At 43.6% G+C, this 14975-nt stretch overlaps 1 protein-coding gene across 1 annotated transcript; it reads right to left on the minus strand.

Moving 5' to 3' along the window:
* Positions 1-13097: 13097 nt before the first annotated feature.
* Positions 13098-14247, minus strand: LOC109776342 (lectin). The gene is made up of 3 exons (XM_020334984.4): positions 13943-14247; positions 13718-13836; positions 13098-13640 (listed from the first exon to the last, which is right to left on the minus strand). Exons 1-3 carry the CDS (start codon positions 14180-14182, stop codon positions 13265-13267), a joined length of 735 nt encoding a protein of 244 aa, XP_020190573.1. The 5' UTR covers positions 14183-14247; the 3' UTR covers positions 13098-13264.
* Between the last annotated feature and the right edge of the window lie 728 nt (positions 14248-14975).

The raw sequence follows: 14975 nt of genomic DNA on the forward strand, positions 1-14975 counted from the left end.
CGTGCGATTTTCGATTTAAGTTAAGGGTTTTGTGTAACACACAATGTGGTGGCACAGTTAGTTGGAATTTGTTCAAACTAGTTACTGTGGCAAATTCTATAACAAGGGCTAAGTATGTTGACGCTTTAGAAGCGACAAAGAAGATGTTGAATCATATAGTTCATTCATGAACTTAGTATAGTTCCAAGATGTCTTTTGACAATGGGACACTACTGCAGGTAGTTGCTCCAAAACTCAGTCTGAGGAATCCAGGTTCGACCTGTGATTCACATACATACAAAGCCAAGTCCACACAAAATATGAATTTTGTGAAAACGTGAAAACACGAGGACATGCAAAGATACACACGGAACTGAAGTCGTCAGATCCGTTGGACATCAGGCTATACCACAAGCGAAGCATATTTACACCGGTGTGGCACAGGTGTAAAGTGCATTAGCATTAACTAGATTATTGACTCTAGTGCAAGTGGGAGTCTGTAGGAGATATGCCCTAGAGGCAATAATAAATGATATTATTTATCTCCGAGTTCATAATTATGTTTATGTTCCATGCTATAACTGCTATGGTTCTCGAGTCTGCAATAACCACGAGGCTCGAAGGAAGACTCATATGCACGTGTGGAATAATAAACGGTAAAATGTATTCCTAGTCTGGCCTCTAAGACTAGCTCAAGTGTTGCATGATGGTTATGTTTTCCTGATCATGGGCATGTCTATGTCAGCAACCTTGAGGGCATAATGTTAAGAGAACATTTGTGTTGAATCGACCCGGCATGATGTTATGCTATGAGATTCATTCGTCACAAGTTTATTGGTACATAACACAGAGATGGTTAACGTTTGCATGATTCCTTAGACCATGAGAGTATCGAGTTTCTTCATGCTTGCTTCATGAACTTTGGGGTTTGTTAAACGTCATCCGTAAATGGGTGGCTATTACGGCGGCTTACGGGTTCATGGAAAAGTGTGTCAAGTAACTTGATAGCTCAAGATTGGGATTTGCTCCTCCGACGATGGAGAGATATCTCTGGGCCCTCTCGGTGTTACGGTATCCATCATCGTCTGGCCAGACACTTTGTGATTTGATCACGGGGATGCCGGAACACGATAACGAGAAAAGAGAACAATACCGGTAACGAGGTAACTAGCATAGTGGACAAGTTGTTGATCCACGGGAATGCCAACATGTCTCACCTCGGGTATTTGTAACATATCGCGAAGCAACAGGAATAGCACACGGCAACTGGAGGTTCACTCGAATATTTATTCGTGTGGGTATAGGGGTCAATATGGGTGTCCACGGCTCCGATGTTGATCATTGATCGGAAGGGGTTCCGGTTCATGTCTATACTTCACCGAACCTATAGGTTCACACACTTAAGGGTCATCTATCTGCTGAATACTAGACAGGGAGTCTGAGAGAAAATCACCGAAAAAGTTTCGGACACCGAAAAGTTTCGGACAGCGGAATCGTACCGCAGAGAGAGGTCATCGGATAAGTTTGGATGATACCGAAAAGTTGTTTCGGGATACACCATTAAGTCAAATTGGTTTTGGCACATGCCTGATAATTCTTGGAGGATGCCAGAATCATTCTGGAAGCTTTTTGGAATTTTCTGAGATAAAAACCGGAAATGTTCCGGAGCTGCCGGAGCCACTTCAGATGCGTTTCGCAGATGAAAATCACTAAAACCGGAATTGTTTCGGAACGCGTTGAAAATCATTTTAGTGGGTACTGGAAATGTTCTTAGCCCACATAAATATTTTCAGTTCGATCAGACGCTGAAAAATGTCGTCGTGAATAGTGAAAATCAGCTTTATGGTTACTTTATGGAAAGCCACCTTTTGGGGCTTTGCTCCAAAAGATCATGGGGATGACATGGATGGATAGGAGCCATTTTTTGGGCCCCTCATGGGGGTGTGGCCGGCCACATGGGGTATCCCCCCTTGGGGACCCTCTTGTTCCTTGGTTTCACTCCTAGGTCCTTGTGGAAGGACTTCATTCATGTGCATTTTGGGTTTTTTGTGAAACTACCCTACCCCCTTGGGATTTCCTATAAATAGAGGTGGAGGGGCAGCCCTCCACACTCATCCCTTGCTCTCATACACATGCCATGCATTATCTGGCTTCTTCTCTCCCTCCCACGAAAAGAGTTTCGTAGAGCCGTAAGGCTGTCTGGGTTCCGGCAGGAACTAGTTCTGGACGGCGAAGCCCTGCCGGATAGATGACACCGTTTGTGTGCAACTCTGTAGAGAGATCGTAGTTTCGGTCTTAGTTCGTGAGTGCCTCCCGAAGGGCTGTCCATGTGACCGTCCGAGTTTTGAAGGTCCTCCCGAAGGGCTGTCCGAGTGACCGTTCGAGTTACGAAGGTCCTCCCGAAGGGCTGTCCGCGACACCGTCCGGGGGGCTGTTCGACCGCCTCCCGGAGGGCTGTCTGAGGAGCAGATAAGGGTATACATCCTCGCGGTTGGGAGGTTGTAAATCCTAGCTGCGGGGATCTGCACCGCCGATCGTCATCGACTCTACTTCCCGCTGCGCTACGAGTCGGTAACGAAAAAGATCAAACCATGTATGCAGTCTCCATAGTGGTCCTGGGCTGGTGCGTAGGTCGGAAATTTTTTGTTTTCTGCTGCGTTACCCTACAGTGGCATCAAGAGCCGTGCTATGCGTAGATGCAGGTTTCGATCTAGAATACATGGAGATGCATGGGTATTGCATAATATAATTAGGTAGTAGATGAGATCTATTGCTGAAAATTATTTATGCGGGTGACAGATGAAATCTGTTACCCGAGGTTCTTGTTGCTTCCCTAGAATTTGCGTTTGCTCAATCTCGAGACAGCATGGTGGAATTTGACAAAGTTCTGGCAATCCGTGATCCTGATTGATCATGGAAGTGCTATCAGTTCTTTGGGTTCTGCCGTAGTCAAAAGAAAGATGAAATTCGCAGATGAAAGGGCATTGCAGATATGATCTGCACGGGGGTCATGCGTATGACGAAGTTTAGTATGGGGCTCGAGATTTAATTATCCCGTGTTTCATACACCCCGAGATGTTAATCCAGCAACCTGAATAATCATACTTGATGATAAAACGTTGGTCGCTGCGGTTTAAGTCAAAACCTTAGAAGCCACGTAAAATAAATTTTGCATAAACCGATTAGAGGCGTCTAACTTGGTTTTGCAGGATGTGCATGTGATGTGGTATAGCAGTGCTCATACTAATTCGATTATGTATGAGATGACTATATGATGTAATTTGATTAACATGACCTGCGTGTCATGATTCGGCATGATGGCTGGAGCCATATGATTGCATTTTAATGACCTGCGTGTCAACCTTGTTGTAATGCATTATTTTGTTAGCTATAGAGATAGCAATATTATCTGGTGCATCGACAAGGTGGTGGCAATCTTCGTGAAGGTGACCACCGACGCGAATGCCGAAGACGAAGAAATGAAATACTTCTCCGTCAGAAAGGGCTATACCATATCATGCTATTATGAATTGCCTGAGATGTTTATCCCTTATGATGCACCCTTCTTGATTGTGCGGTAGTCGCTTTTATTAGGGTGATCTCTCACTTAAAATATCAAGTAGTTAGTGTTCTCCCAAGTGTAGCACCGTCACGGCACCTATCTTTTCAGGGTGCGCCATGGATGCATGGGTACGAACGATTAGAGAAGTGTGAGGCGGGTGAGGTCAGACCTCGCAGCAAGATCACTTGGTTGTCTTGACGTTCATGGCAGGATCGTCCTGAGCTCGGAACACACGCATCGAAAGATGAGCAAGAGTCACATAGAGATGTGATCGGCAAGTTGGCCTACCGATTAAAATTCCCGTTATGAGATGATGATTCTATGGCGATGAATTGAAGTCTGGATCTTGTATCACTCAAAATTAATTATGAGAGATATTGATTTGAGTGGGAGTGCACTATTGAATTAACATGTTTAATTCTCAGTGCAATTAATTATGAACACTGTCTAAGTGTTTTTTGCATAATAGTTGTAGAATAATGGCTCGCATTTCCACCTTCCCTATTAAAATTGAATAGCTGTTAAATATCTGGTTAAAACTTTACGATTGGTAACGTAATATGAGGATTGTCCTCAAAAGTGCCGAGAAGGACTTTGTCCTATCGCATGCTTTCCATATCCTCCCGCTAATGTTATGGATCATGTGACTCTCGTCCTTCGATCCAAAAGCTAGAATTCTGTTACGGTCAAGTGGAATATGGTTGCTTCCATGAAACCCAAACTTCGAAAGTTGGGATAGTTATATGATATTCATGGAACTGAAAATTATTTTCAGATACAAACAAAGCAATGTTTGTTTGCAAGTATTAGTAAAAGTGTTTACTATGCATTTGACTGTTGGGAAAGGGATCCAGAAGAACGCCTGTCATATAATGAAAGGTGAATAAAACAACAACTTAAAGAGAAAGGAAGTGTCCAAAGGGTGTTAGTATGACTTACACGCCTAGGAAGTCCGGGGCTAATGCCACTCTTAAGTTGGGTGCTTCTTCTGAGAGTAGGAGAAATACTAAAAGTTAAACTGTTAGAAGTATAAAGGCAAAAGGAAAGAAGACTGGAATATCCAGCTCATGTATGAATGTCATACAAGTTTTTGATGTATAGAAGGCTGGTCAAAGATATAGTTCTTGTGAATTATGGTTAAACATGTTAATCACTAATTCTTGGGTATTGTGAGTTCATCACAAAATTGCCCGCTCGATTGCATTCTGTTGCAACTCGATGTAAGAACTACTATGGCCTGAAAGACTAGCTAGAAATGAGGTTAAGGTATACACAGGGAACATAGTAAATGTTACTATACCTTCCATCGGTGTATTGCCGTCTGTATTTATTTTCATAATTCATTTAGAGTTTTACAAACTCTATCCCATTGCATAAGGTATCTTGCAAGAAGGTTGTTCATAAGAGAACTTTTTATGTTCGATGTTATGAATAACACAAGGGCCATACTTTCATTATGAATGAGATGTATGTTATGAATATTGATAATAATACAATACCTCTGGGTTTACTTTCATAATTCATTTTAGAGTTTCATACACTCTAGCCCATTGCACAATGTTTGTTGCAAAAGAGTTGTTCATAAAAACAACAATTGTTGTTAAGTATTATGAATAACATGAAGGGCCATGCTTCCATCCAAGATGGCATGTATGTTATGAATATTGATGGTAATATGATACATCCATAACACTGACGCTAAATGTCGCAAGACTAAAAGAATACCACACAAGTGTGGCACTACATTTGGTCACATTGGAGAAACCGCATGGAAAATTCCATTATGATGGAGTTTGAAGTCTTCTTGATTTTGAATCATCTGACACTTGCAACTTTCCTCCGAAAAGTGAAGTGACTAAAATACCGTTCACAGGCCATAAGGAACGAACAACAAACTTATTAGTGATCATACATTTGATGTGTGTAGTCCGATAAGTGTTGTTAGTGGTGGATTTATTTATCTTCAGAAATGACTCAAGTAGATATATGGATATTTACTTGATGAGACGTAAGTCTGGATCTTTTGAAATCATTCGAAAGGTTCTCAAAAATGAAGTAGAAGTTATTGTAACAAGAAAATTATGTTTCTGCAATTTGATTGCACAAAGGAATATTTGAGTTACATGTTTAGCGAATGTCTGATGAGTTGTGAAAGGGGTTTCATAACTTGCACCTCCCGGAACACCACTGCAAGTGAAAAGTCCGTGGAGATGTAATCTAACCATTTATGACATGGTAAGGTCAAAGATGACATAAATAAATTTGCCATTATCCTTTTTAAAGTGATGCTTTAGAGACTGCGGCTTTTACACTGAAAAGAGCTACATCGGGTCTGTTGAAATGAAGCCATGGTATGGTACGCCCAACCATGTTATATATTTTCTTAACATTTGGAATATGGGGCTTGTGTAAAAGGTTACAAACCTATTCCAAATCAGACAAGTGCTACTTTGTAGGTTATACCAAAATGTTGGGTATTCCTCCCTCACTATACCGAGGCAAATAGTTTTGCCGCGAAACGGTGTGCTTTTAAAGAGAATGGTTCTTTCAAAAAGGTGAGTGGGAGAATAGTGCAACTCGACGAGATAAACAGTATCTACGTCATCAGATCAAAGGAAAGAGACCTTGGAAGTAATTCCAGAGTTTCCTACTGCGACTGATACGGAAGTCTCTACAATAAAATGTATGAACTTCGGTCGAACTTGCAGCTGAACCACGTAGGCAAGGCTCGTGCAAACCTCTCAGGTGCGCAAACGAGATATTGTTGTTAGACAACATTATACCTATGATACACAAGGAAGCGTTGATGGGCCCTGACTGCGGAATTGGCTAAATGCCAATACAACCCGAGTTAGTTTCCATATAAGTGATTCAAGATTAAAACCTTGATACACCTTTCGGAAGACTTAGAGTCTAAAGAATATTTATGGAACTTAAAACTGATACGGATAAAATGTTTTATCCATAAAGCTCGACTTGTTTAAATAACAAGTTCAAGAGTTGACTACGATGAGGTTGTTTTCATTGTAGCGATGCTTAAAGTCGGTTCGGGTTGAACTAGCAATTAATACATATTTCAATCATGAGATATGAAACATGGATGATAAAAGGATTTCCATCTGATGGAAATGAAAGCTAGGACTTGTATATGATACAGTCCAAAGTAATTTCTCGATCCAGAGGATGCTAGTAGGTATGCAAACTTCAGAGTTCCAGCAATGGACAGAAGAGAGCAAAATGGAGTTGGAATCTTCGTGTTTTGATGAAATGGTCAAAGGGGTTTTGACTTCATCAATGGGTAACGAAGATGCTTGTAATTCAAGAAAGTAAGTGGGAGCGTACTAATATTTCTAAAAACCTTATGTGCTTGGCACATTGGTAATTGGAAATAAATTTCTTGACACAAATTAGGACTTCATTTGAAAATAGTTTTTCGATGAAGTGCTTAGGCTAAATAGCCTCAATATTAGGCATGATGATCTATTGAGATAGATTTACCTAATGGGGCTAAGCAATGAATACATATTGACAAGATGCTAAAACCTTTTAGCATTTAAAACGCCAAGGAGTGATTCTTGCCAAAGTCACATGGAAAGAGTTTTTGCAAGACTCGGTGTCCCAAAACACTGATGAGTAAAATACATGATGCAGATTCCACACACTTTTGTGTTTGGATTAATCATGTATTCCATGGTATGTAAAACAACCAGATATGTCCGATACTCCCATGGTGTTGCGAGTATGGATACTAAAGTGATCAAAGTACTGATCGTGGGACAACAGTGAAAGATGTCATTGAGTACTAGAGTAAGTACTGATGATATGTTTTCTTGCAAGCGGAGATCATGAAGAGTTCGTTGTAAAATGTTACATCGATAGTCTTCATCTTTTCACCGTGCGATTTTCGATTTAAGTTAAGGGTTTTGTGTAACACACAATGTGGTGGCACAGTTAGTTGGAATTTGTTCAAACTAGTTACTGTGGCGAATTCTATAACAAGGGCTAAGTATGTTGACGCTTTAGAAGCGACAAAGAAGATGTTGAATCATATAGTTCATTCATGAACTTAGTATAGTTCCAAGATGTCTTTTGACAATGGGACACTACTGCAGGTAGTTGCTCCAAAACTCAGTCTGAGGAATCCAGGTTCGACCTGTGATTCACATACATACAAAGCCAAGTCCACACAAAATATGAATTTTGTGAAAACGTGAAAACACGAGGACATGCAAAGATACACACGGAACTGAAGTCGTCAGATCCGTTGGACATCAGGCTATACCACAAGCGAAGCATATTTACACCGGTGTGGCACAGGTGTAAAGTGCATTAGCATTAACTAGATTATTGACTCTAGTGCAAGTGGGAGTCTGTAGGAGATATGCCCTAGAGGCAATAATAAATGATATTATTTATCTCCGAGTTCATAATTATGTTTATGTTCCATGCTATAACTGCTATGGTTCTCGAGTCTGCAATAACCACGAGGCTCGAAGGAAGACTCATATGCACGTGTGGAATAATAAACGGTAAAATGTATTCCTAGTCTGGCCTCTAAGACTAGCTCAAGTGTTGCATGATGGTTATGTTTTCCTGATCATGGGCATGTCTATGTCAGCAACCTTGAGGGCATAATGTTAAGAGAACATTTGTGTTGAATCGACCCGGCATGATGTTATGCTATGAGATTCATTCGTCACAAGTTTATTGGTACATAACACAGAGATGGTTAACGTTTGCATGATTCCTTAGACCATGAGAGTATCGAGTTTCTTCATGCTTGCTTCATGAACTTTGGGGTTTGTTAAACGTCATCCGTAAATGGGTGGCTATTACGGCGGCTTACGGGTTCATGGAAAAGTGTGTCAAGTAACTTGATAGCTCAAGATTGGGATTTGCTCCTCCGACGATGGAGAGATATCTCTGGGCCCTCTCGGTGTTACGGTATCCATCATCGTCTGGCCAGACACTTTGTGATTTGATCACGGGGATGCCGGAACACGATAACGAGAAAAGAGAACAATACCGGTAACGAGGTAACTAGCATAGTGGACAAGTTGTTGATCCACGGGAATGCCAACATGTCTCACCTCGGGTATTTGTAACATATCGCGAAGCAACAGGAATAGCACACGGCAACTGGAGGTTCACTCGAATATTTATTCGTGTGGGTATAGGGGTCAATATGGGTGTCCACGGCTCCGATGTTGATCATTGATCGGAAGGGGTTCCGGTTCATGTCTATACTTCACCGAACCTATAGGTTCACACACTTAAGGGTCATCTATCTGCTGAATACTAGATAGGGAGTCTGAGAGAAAATCACCGAAAAAGTTTCGGACACCGAAAAGTTTCGGACAGCGGAATCGTACCGCAGAGAGAGGTCATCGGATAAGTTTGGATGATACCGAAAAGTTGTTTCGGGATACACCATTAAGTCAAATTGGTTTTGGCACATGCCTGATAATTCTTGGAGGATGCCAGAATCATTCTGGAAGCTTTTTGGAATTTTCTGAGATAAAAACCGGAAATGTTCCGGAGCTGCCGGAGCCACTTCAGATGCGTTTCGCAGATGAAAATCACTAAAACCGGAATTGTTTCGGAACGCGTTGAAAATCATTTTAGTGGGTACTGGAAATGTTCTTAGCCCACATAAATATTTTCAGTTCGATCAGACGCTGAAAAATGTCGTCGTGAATAGTGAAAATCAGCTTTATGGTTACTTTATGGAAAGCCACCTTTTGGGGCTTTGCTCCAAAAGATCTTGGGGATGACATGGATGGATAGGAGCCATTTTTTGGGCCCCTCATGGGGGTGTGGCCGGCCACATGGGGTATCCCCCCTTGGGGACCCTCTTGTTCCTTGGTTTCACTCCTAGGTCCTTGTGGAAGGACTTCATTCATGTGCATTTTGGGTTTTTTGTGAAACTACCCTACCCCCTTGGGATTTCCTATAAATAGAGGTGGAGGGGCAGCCCTCCACACTCATCCCTTGCTCTCATACACATGCCATGCATTATCTGGCTTCTTCTCTCCCTCCCACGAAAAGAGTTTCGTAGAGCCGTAAGGCTGTCTGGGTTCCGGCAGGAACTAGTTCTGGACGGCGAAGCCCTGCCGGATAGATGACACCGTATGTGTGCAACTCTGTAGAGAGATCGTAGTTTCGGTCTTAGTTCGTGAGTGCCTCCCGAAGGGCTGTCCATGTGACCGTCCGAGTTTTGAAGGTCCTCCCGAAGGGCTGTCCGAGTGACCGTTCGAGTTACGAAGGTCCTCCCGAAGGGCTGTCCGCGACACCGTCCGGGGGGGCTGTTCGACCGCCTCCCGGAGGGCTGTCTGAGGAGCAGATAAGGGTATACATCCTCGCGGTTGGGAGGTTGTAAATCCTAGCTGCGGGGATCTGCACCGCCGATCGTCATCGACTCTACTTCCCGCTGCGCTACGAGTCGGTAACGAAAAAGATCAAACCATGTATGCAGTCTCCATAGTGGTCCTGGGCTGGTGCGTAGGTCGGAAATTTTTTGTTTTTTGCTGCGTTACCCTACAGATATCTCGATACCTAGTTCAATCTCGTTACCGGCAAGTCTCTTTACTCGTTCCGTAACACATCATCCCGCAACTAACTCATTAGTCACAATGCTTGCAAGGCTTATAGTGATGTGCATTACCGAGTGGGCCTAGAGATACCTCTCCGACAATTGGAGTGACAAATCCTAATCTCGAAATACGCCAACCCAACAAGTACCTTTGGAGACACCTGTAGAGCACCTTTATAATCACCCATTTACGTTGTGACGTTTGGTAGCACACAAAGTGTTCCTTCGGTGAACGGGAGTTGCATAATCTCATAGTCATAGGAACATGTATAAGTCATGAAGAAAGCAATAGCAACATACTAAACGATCGAGTGCTAAGCTAACGGAATGGGTCAAGTCAATCACGTCATTCTCCTAATGAGGTGATCTCGTTAATCAAATGACAACTTATGTCTATGGCTAGGAAACATAACCATCTTTGATTAATGAGCTAGTCAAGTAGAGGCATACTAGTGACACTCTGTTTGTCTATATATTCACACATGTATTATGTTTCCGGTTAATACAATTCTAGCATAAATAATAAACATTTATCATGATACAAGGAAATAAATAATACTTTATTATTGCCTCTAGGGCATATTTCCTTCAAGTATGAAGTAAGCAGTTGCCACCCAACAGAATGTACTTGCCACAAAGGCTCAATTGAAAGTGGCAAAAAGTACTAGGTTGCCCTATATTGTGGTAACATATAATGTGGCAACATATAATGTGGTAACTCACACTCTGTCCTCATACAAAAAATGAGTTGCCACATATTCAAAGGCGAATGTACTAGGTTGAAATTGCCATGTTAAAAATGCAAGACAATTCAAAAAGCGTTGAAAAGATCTACTCAACAACATGTAATGTGGCAACTCACAAACTGACCTCATACTAAAAAATGAGTTGCCATGTAGTACGGCCAAAAATATGTTCAGATATCACAAGTCAATATGGGGAAACACAAAAAGTGAGTATATTGTACAGAGAATTTGCCGCATTATCCTGCCTATATCATGGCAACAACCTTAGTGTGGTAATAGAAATACTTGCCACATATAATCATACTGTGCGGCAACTGACACATTTGATCAGGAAATTAGTTGCCTTCCAGTGCACATAGTTGCTGAAACTGCCATGACTACCTATTTACTACACTTTATCAGGCCTACAGCATGGCAACGGCCATATTGTGTGCACACAAAAAGTTGCCGTATGAAAAACATATTTGTGGCAACTGACACAGTTGATCAGGGAATTAGTTGCCATCCAGTGCAGATAGTTACTGAAACTATCATGTCTACCTTCTTACTGCACTTTGAAAAACAACTACCTCGATCTAGGGTTCATTGGCAACTATCATAACCTGAAATTCGTCAACAAAAAACTTCTTGCACTGCTCGCAAAATAGCATTTCAAGACAGTACGTAACTATGAACACCCACACCCCCTACGATTGTCCAACGATAAATGTGGCAACTAAACACATTGGCTTCATTAAAAATGTACAGTTCATAAGGCAATTTAAAATGTTGAAGTTGCCATGTTAACGCAAAAGAAACTAGAAACAAAAAGGGACACATACTACAATGCACAAACATATAATGTGGCAACTGACACCCTGTCCTGATATAAAAATGAGTTGTCATATCTTCACAGGCAAGTGTGGTAGGTTCAAATTGCCATGTTAAAAGTGCAGGACAACTCAAAAAGTGCATAAAAACATCCACCACACAACATGTAAATCTGGCAAACACACACCCTGACCTCGTATTAAAAACGAGTTGCCATGTATGTTCATATATCACAAGTCAGAAGGCAAAACGCAAATTCAGTTTACAATACAGTGAATTTACCCCATTATGCTGCCTACAGCATGGCAACAGCCATTGTGTGTTCACAAAATTAGTTGCCACATGGCAAGCATGTTTATGGCAACTGACACGGTTGATCACGAAATTAGTTGCCTTCCAGTGCATACAGTTCCTGGAACTACTATGGCTGCCTTTGTAATTCACTTTGAAACACAACTACCTAGATCTAGGGTTCAATCCCAACTATCAAACCCTGAAATTAACCAACAAAAAACTTCCTGCACCAATGGCAACAGCATTTCAGGGCAATGCATGACTAACAACTACAAAAACGCCGGCTCAAATCGAACCGCAACACCCGGATGTGGTTGCGGACATGGCGAGCCACACCGGCATCACTGACACCGTGGCGGCGACGAACCTGCGCAATGCCATCCTAAACGGCAAACACGGGACTCCGCCGCCGACGGGAACGCCGGAGCACCGCGATTACGCCGTAATCACTATGAATCTCGAGCGGAGAAATCCACCGCAGAGGGGAGAGGGGAAAATGCAGGGAGGAATGTCAGCACGGGGAGGAGCATTACCTTCAAGCTGCGGGCACTCCGGCGTAGACTCTCTGGTCCGGCGAGCCTCACCGACGGCCGCGAATGCCGTCGACTCTTCCGCCTCCGCCGCCTCCTCCTCCTATCGGCTTCTCCTCCAATCGAATGAACTGCTGCGGATGGTGGGTTGGGTGAGTAGAGAAGTGGGGGAGTAAATGAAACCGCGCATGATGGGGGTGTGAAGTATGCCGTGCTAGACTGCAACCGCATTCGGGCGATGCGTGCGGGCGCAACCGCAGTCCCACTGCACGCCCCCGAGTGGCAACCGTTGACCGCGGAAAGGAAACCGGCGTGCGGCGACCCCTCTTACACACCACACAATCGACTTGTCCTACGTGGCACACGAAATCAGCCAGATCGTGTCAAGATTCGTGCAGTACCTACTGGACGGCAACGGATGCGTGTGCGCTAGTTGGCTAACGCCCACACGTGTGGACGTTAGACTTTTCGTTGAATAAATGATACTCCCTCTGATCGGGTACACTTTTTTCCGATAGGAGGGAGTGGTATTTTTTAGGTCAGATAGCCAGTACTCAGAGGTTTATAGTGGCAACCAAGGAAAGTGATATCAAAATCTTTCTAGTGCAACTTTTTCTTCAAGACATAACATTCATTCAGAACTCTTGATATTTTGTGACAGTGAAATATTATTCCCATGCATCAAACTGATCTTATCATAGTCGACAAACAGCGGCAAACGATGGTTGGTAACAAAACAAAACCAGATCATTCATTCTTTGGGGGTGATCTTGATGCCCTTGATGAGGAGCCCCCTCTTCCACTGCCCACCGTCATACTCAAACATGGAGATCTCTGCCTCTCCATTCTGCCCCTTGTGCGGCTTAACCTCCCCAACCTTGACCAGCAGCCACTTCCCCCTGGGCTTCTCCTCCAGGTTCTCCTTGTGCTGCTGGATCGTCCCGTCGGGGAACTTCAGCCGGAAGTTCACCGGGGTCGACCACCCGCAGGCCGGGTCATCGATCTTTATCTCAAAGAAGACCTCGTAGGTGACTCCTGGCGTGAGATGGGACAGCTCCAGCTTCCCTTGGACCTCCAGCCAACAAACGTTCTGCAGTGCCACCGTCTCGATTCCGGCTTCGGCGTCACTGATTTGAACATTTCAGGTTCAGAACAGCACGTTAAGTATGTATACATATACACATGTTTATGATTCTTAACTAACCTTCCTTCTTTCAGGGGGTGCCAAGTCCAGTACTTGGGGTCTTCGCTCCAGGTGATGTGTAGGCCTCTGGGGAACAGCATGAAGCAGTTGTGCCTGGTCCTTTCGTCCACCCAGTACTTCTGTAACATTGCAAAAAAAAAAGTTTGAAGCATAAGCCATGTTGAGGAAGCAAAATCTTATGATATTTTACAGCACATATTAGTTCAATGCTCAGAAGAAGTATACCTTTGTTTTCCCGGCCAAGAAGATCCCCTTGGAGACCTGATCTTCCAGCGCGGCTATGTCGGCGACATTCTCCCCGGCGACGATCTCCCGGAACACGTGAGGAGCCGGCGCCCTCTTGGACTGGGCCTGGTTGGCGGTGTCGGAAGGAGTAGAAGCGCTGAGCGCTGTCGGCTCGACACGGCCATCACCGGTGGGCGACGAGGCGGTGGACGCCTCCTGTCTCGACGGCGCCGCCCCCATGGTTTGCTCGGTTTCTCTGAAGTCTGAACTTCTCGTTGGGTGCAACAGCAGCTCAAGCAGGTCCTGGCATTTATATAGCTGCGGGATGGCTAGAAGCCTAGAAGCATCAGGGCTTCGTCGTGGTAAAGGAATGAAGACGGAATTTGATGACCTTTTCGCGCCTACGGTCGTGCGCTGGTCGGCATGCGAGAGCTGTCCAGATGATAATGTCGGCAAAGAAGATGGCATCGGGATAACGTTAACAGCGGCCGAGAAAATGCGGCGGAGAACATCAGATTCCGTAAACTTTGCCTTTCGTCACGCTTTGAGCTGAGCTCGGCATCTGATTCCATGATCCAGGGATGAAGCTTGTGCCACGCACGGAAGAATCCACCTTCTTTTTCGCGGGTAAGGATAGCATGCATGCTGCCGTAGCATTGATGCTTCGGTCGAGGGTATTGTGTAGAACCAACTATGTCCTGATTGAATACATGATTGGAGTTGCTCCAAGGACGTAAACCTGTACCCATTTCGTTTTCAGTGTACACAGAAACTTCACGGATGCGCTTGGTACCTTTTTATTTTGTTGTGAATGGGTGCTAGATAGATATTGCGATGAACCGGCTTTTAGTCTGTTTTTATTCGTTTGGGTCAGCCGTAGGGACTGCGTCTGGCCCTTTTTTTATTTTATTGGCCAGCGTCCAACCAACTAACACATTTCATTCGTGCGGCTTGTATGCGGTCATATTACATAGTTTTTTCATACAAATCTAAGCATTGCCTAAAGTTTAAATCACACAGTTATTACATCACA

The sequence above is a fragment of the Aegilops tauschii genome, chromosome 3, assembly GCF_002575655.3.
Source record: "Aegilops tauschii subsp. strangulata cultivar AL8/78 chromosome 3, Aet v6.0, whole genome shotgun sequence".
Lineage (NCBI taxonomy): Eukaryota > Viridiplantae > Streptophyta > Magnoliopsida > Poales > Poaceae > Aegilops > Aegilops tauschii.

Excerpts from the sequence above, each read along its gene's own strand:
- LOC109776342 (XM_020334984.4), bottom strand. The coding sequence starts at position 14,182 with ATGGGGGCGGCGCCGTCGAGACAGGAGGCGTCCACCGCCTCGTCGCCC. Across the intron at positions 13,837-13,942 it reads TCTTGGCCGGGAAAACAAAG|AAGTACTGGGTGGACGAAAG; the intron begins GTATACTTCTTC and ends GCAATGTTACAG. Across the intron at positions 13,641-13,717 it reads CACCCCCTGAAAGAAGGAAG|TGACGCCGAAGCCGGAATCG; the intron begins GTTAGTTAAGAA and ends TGTTCAAATCAG.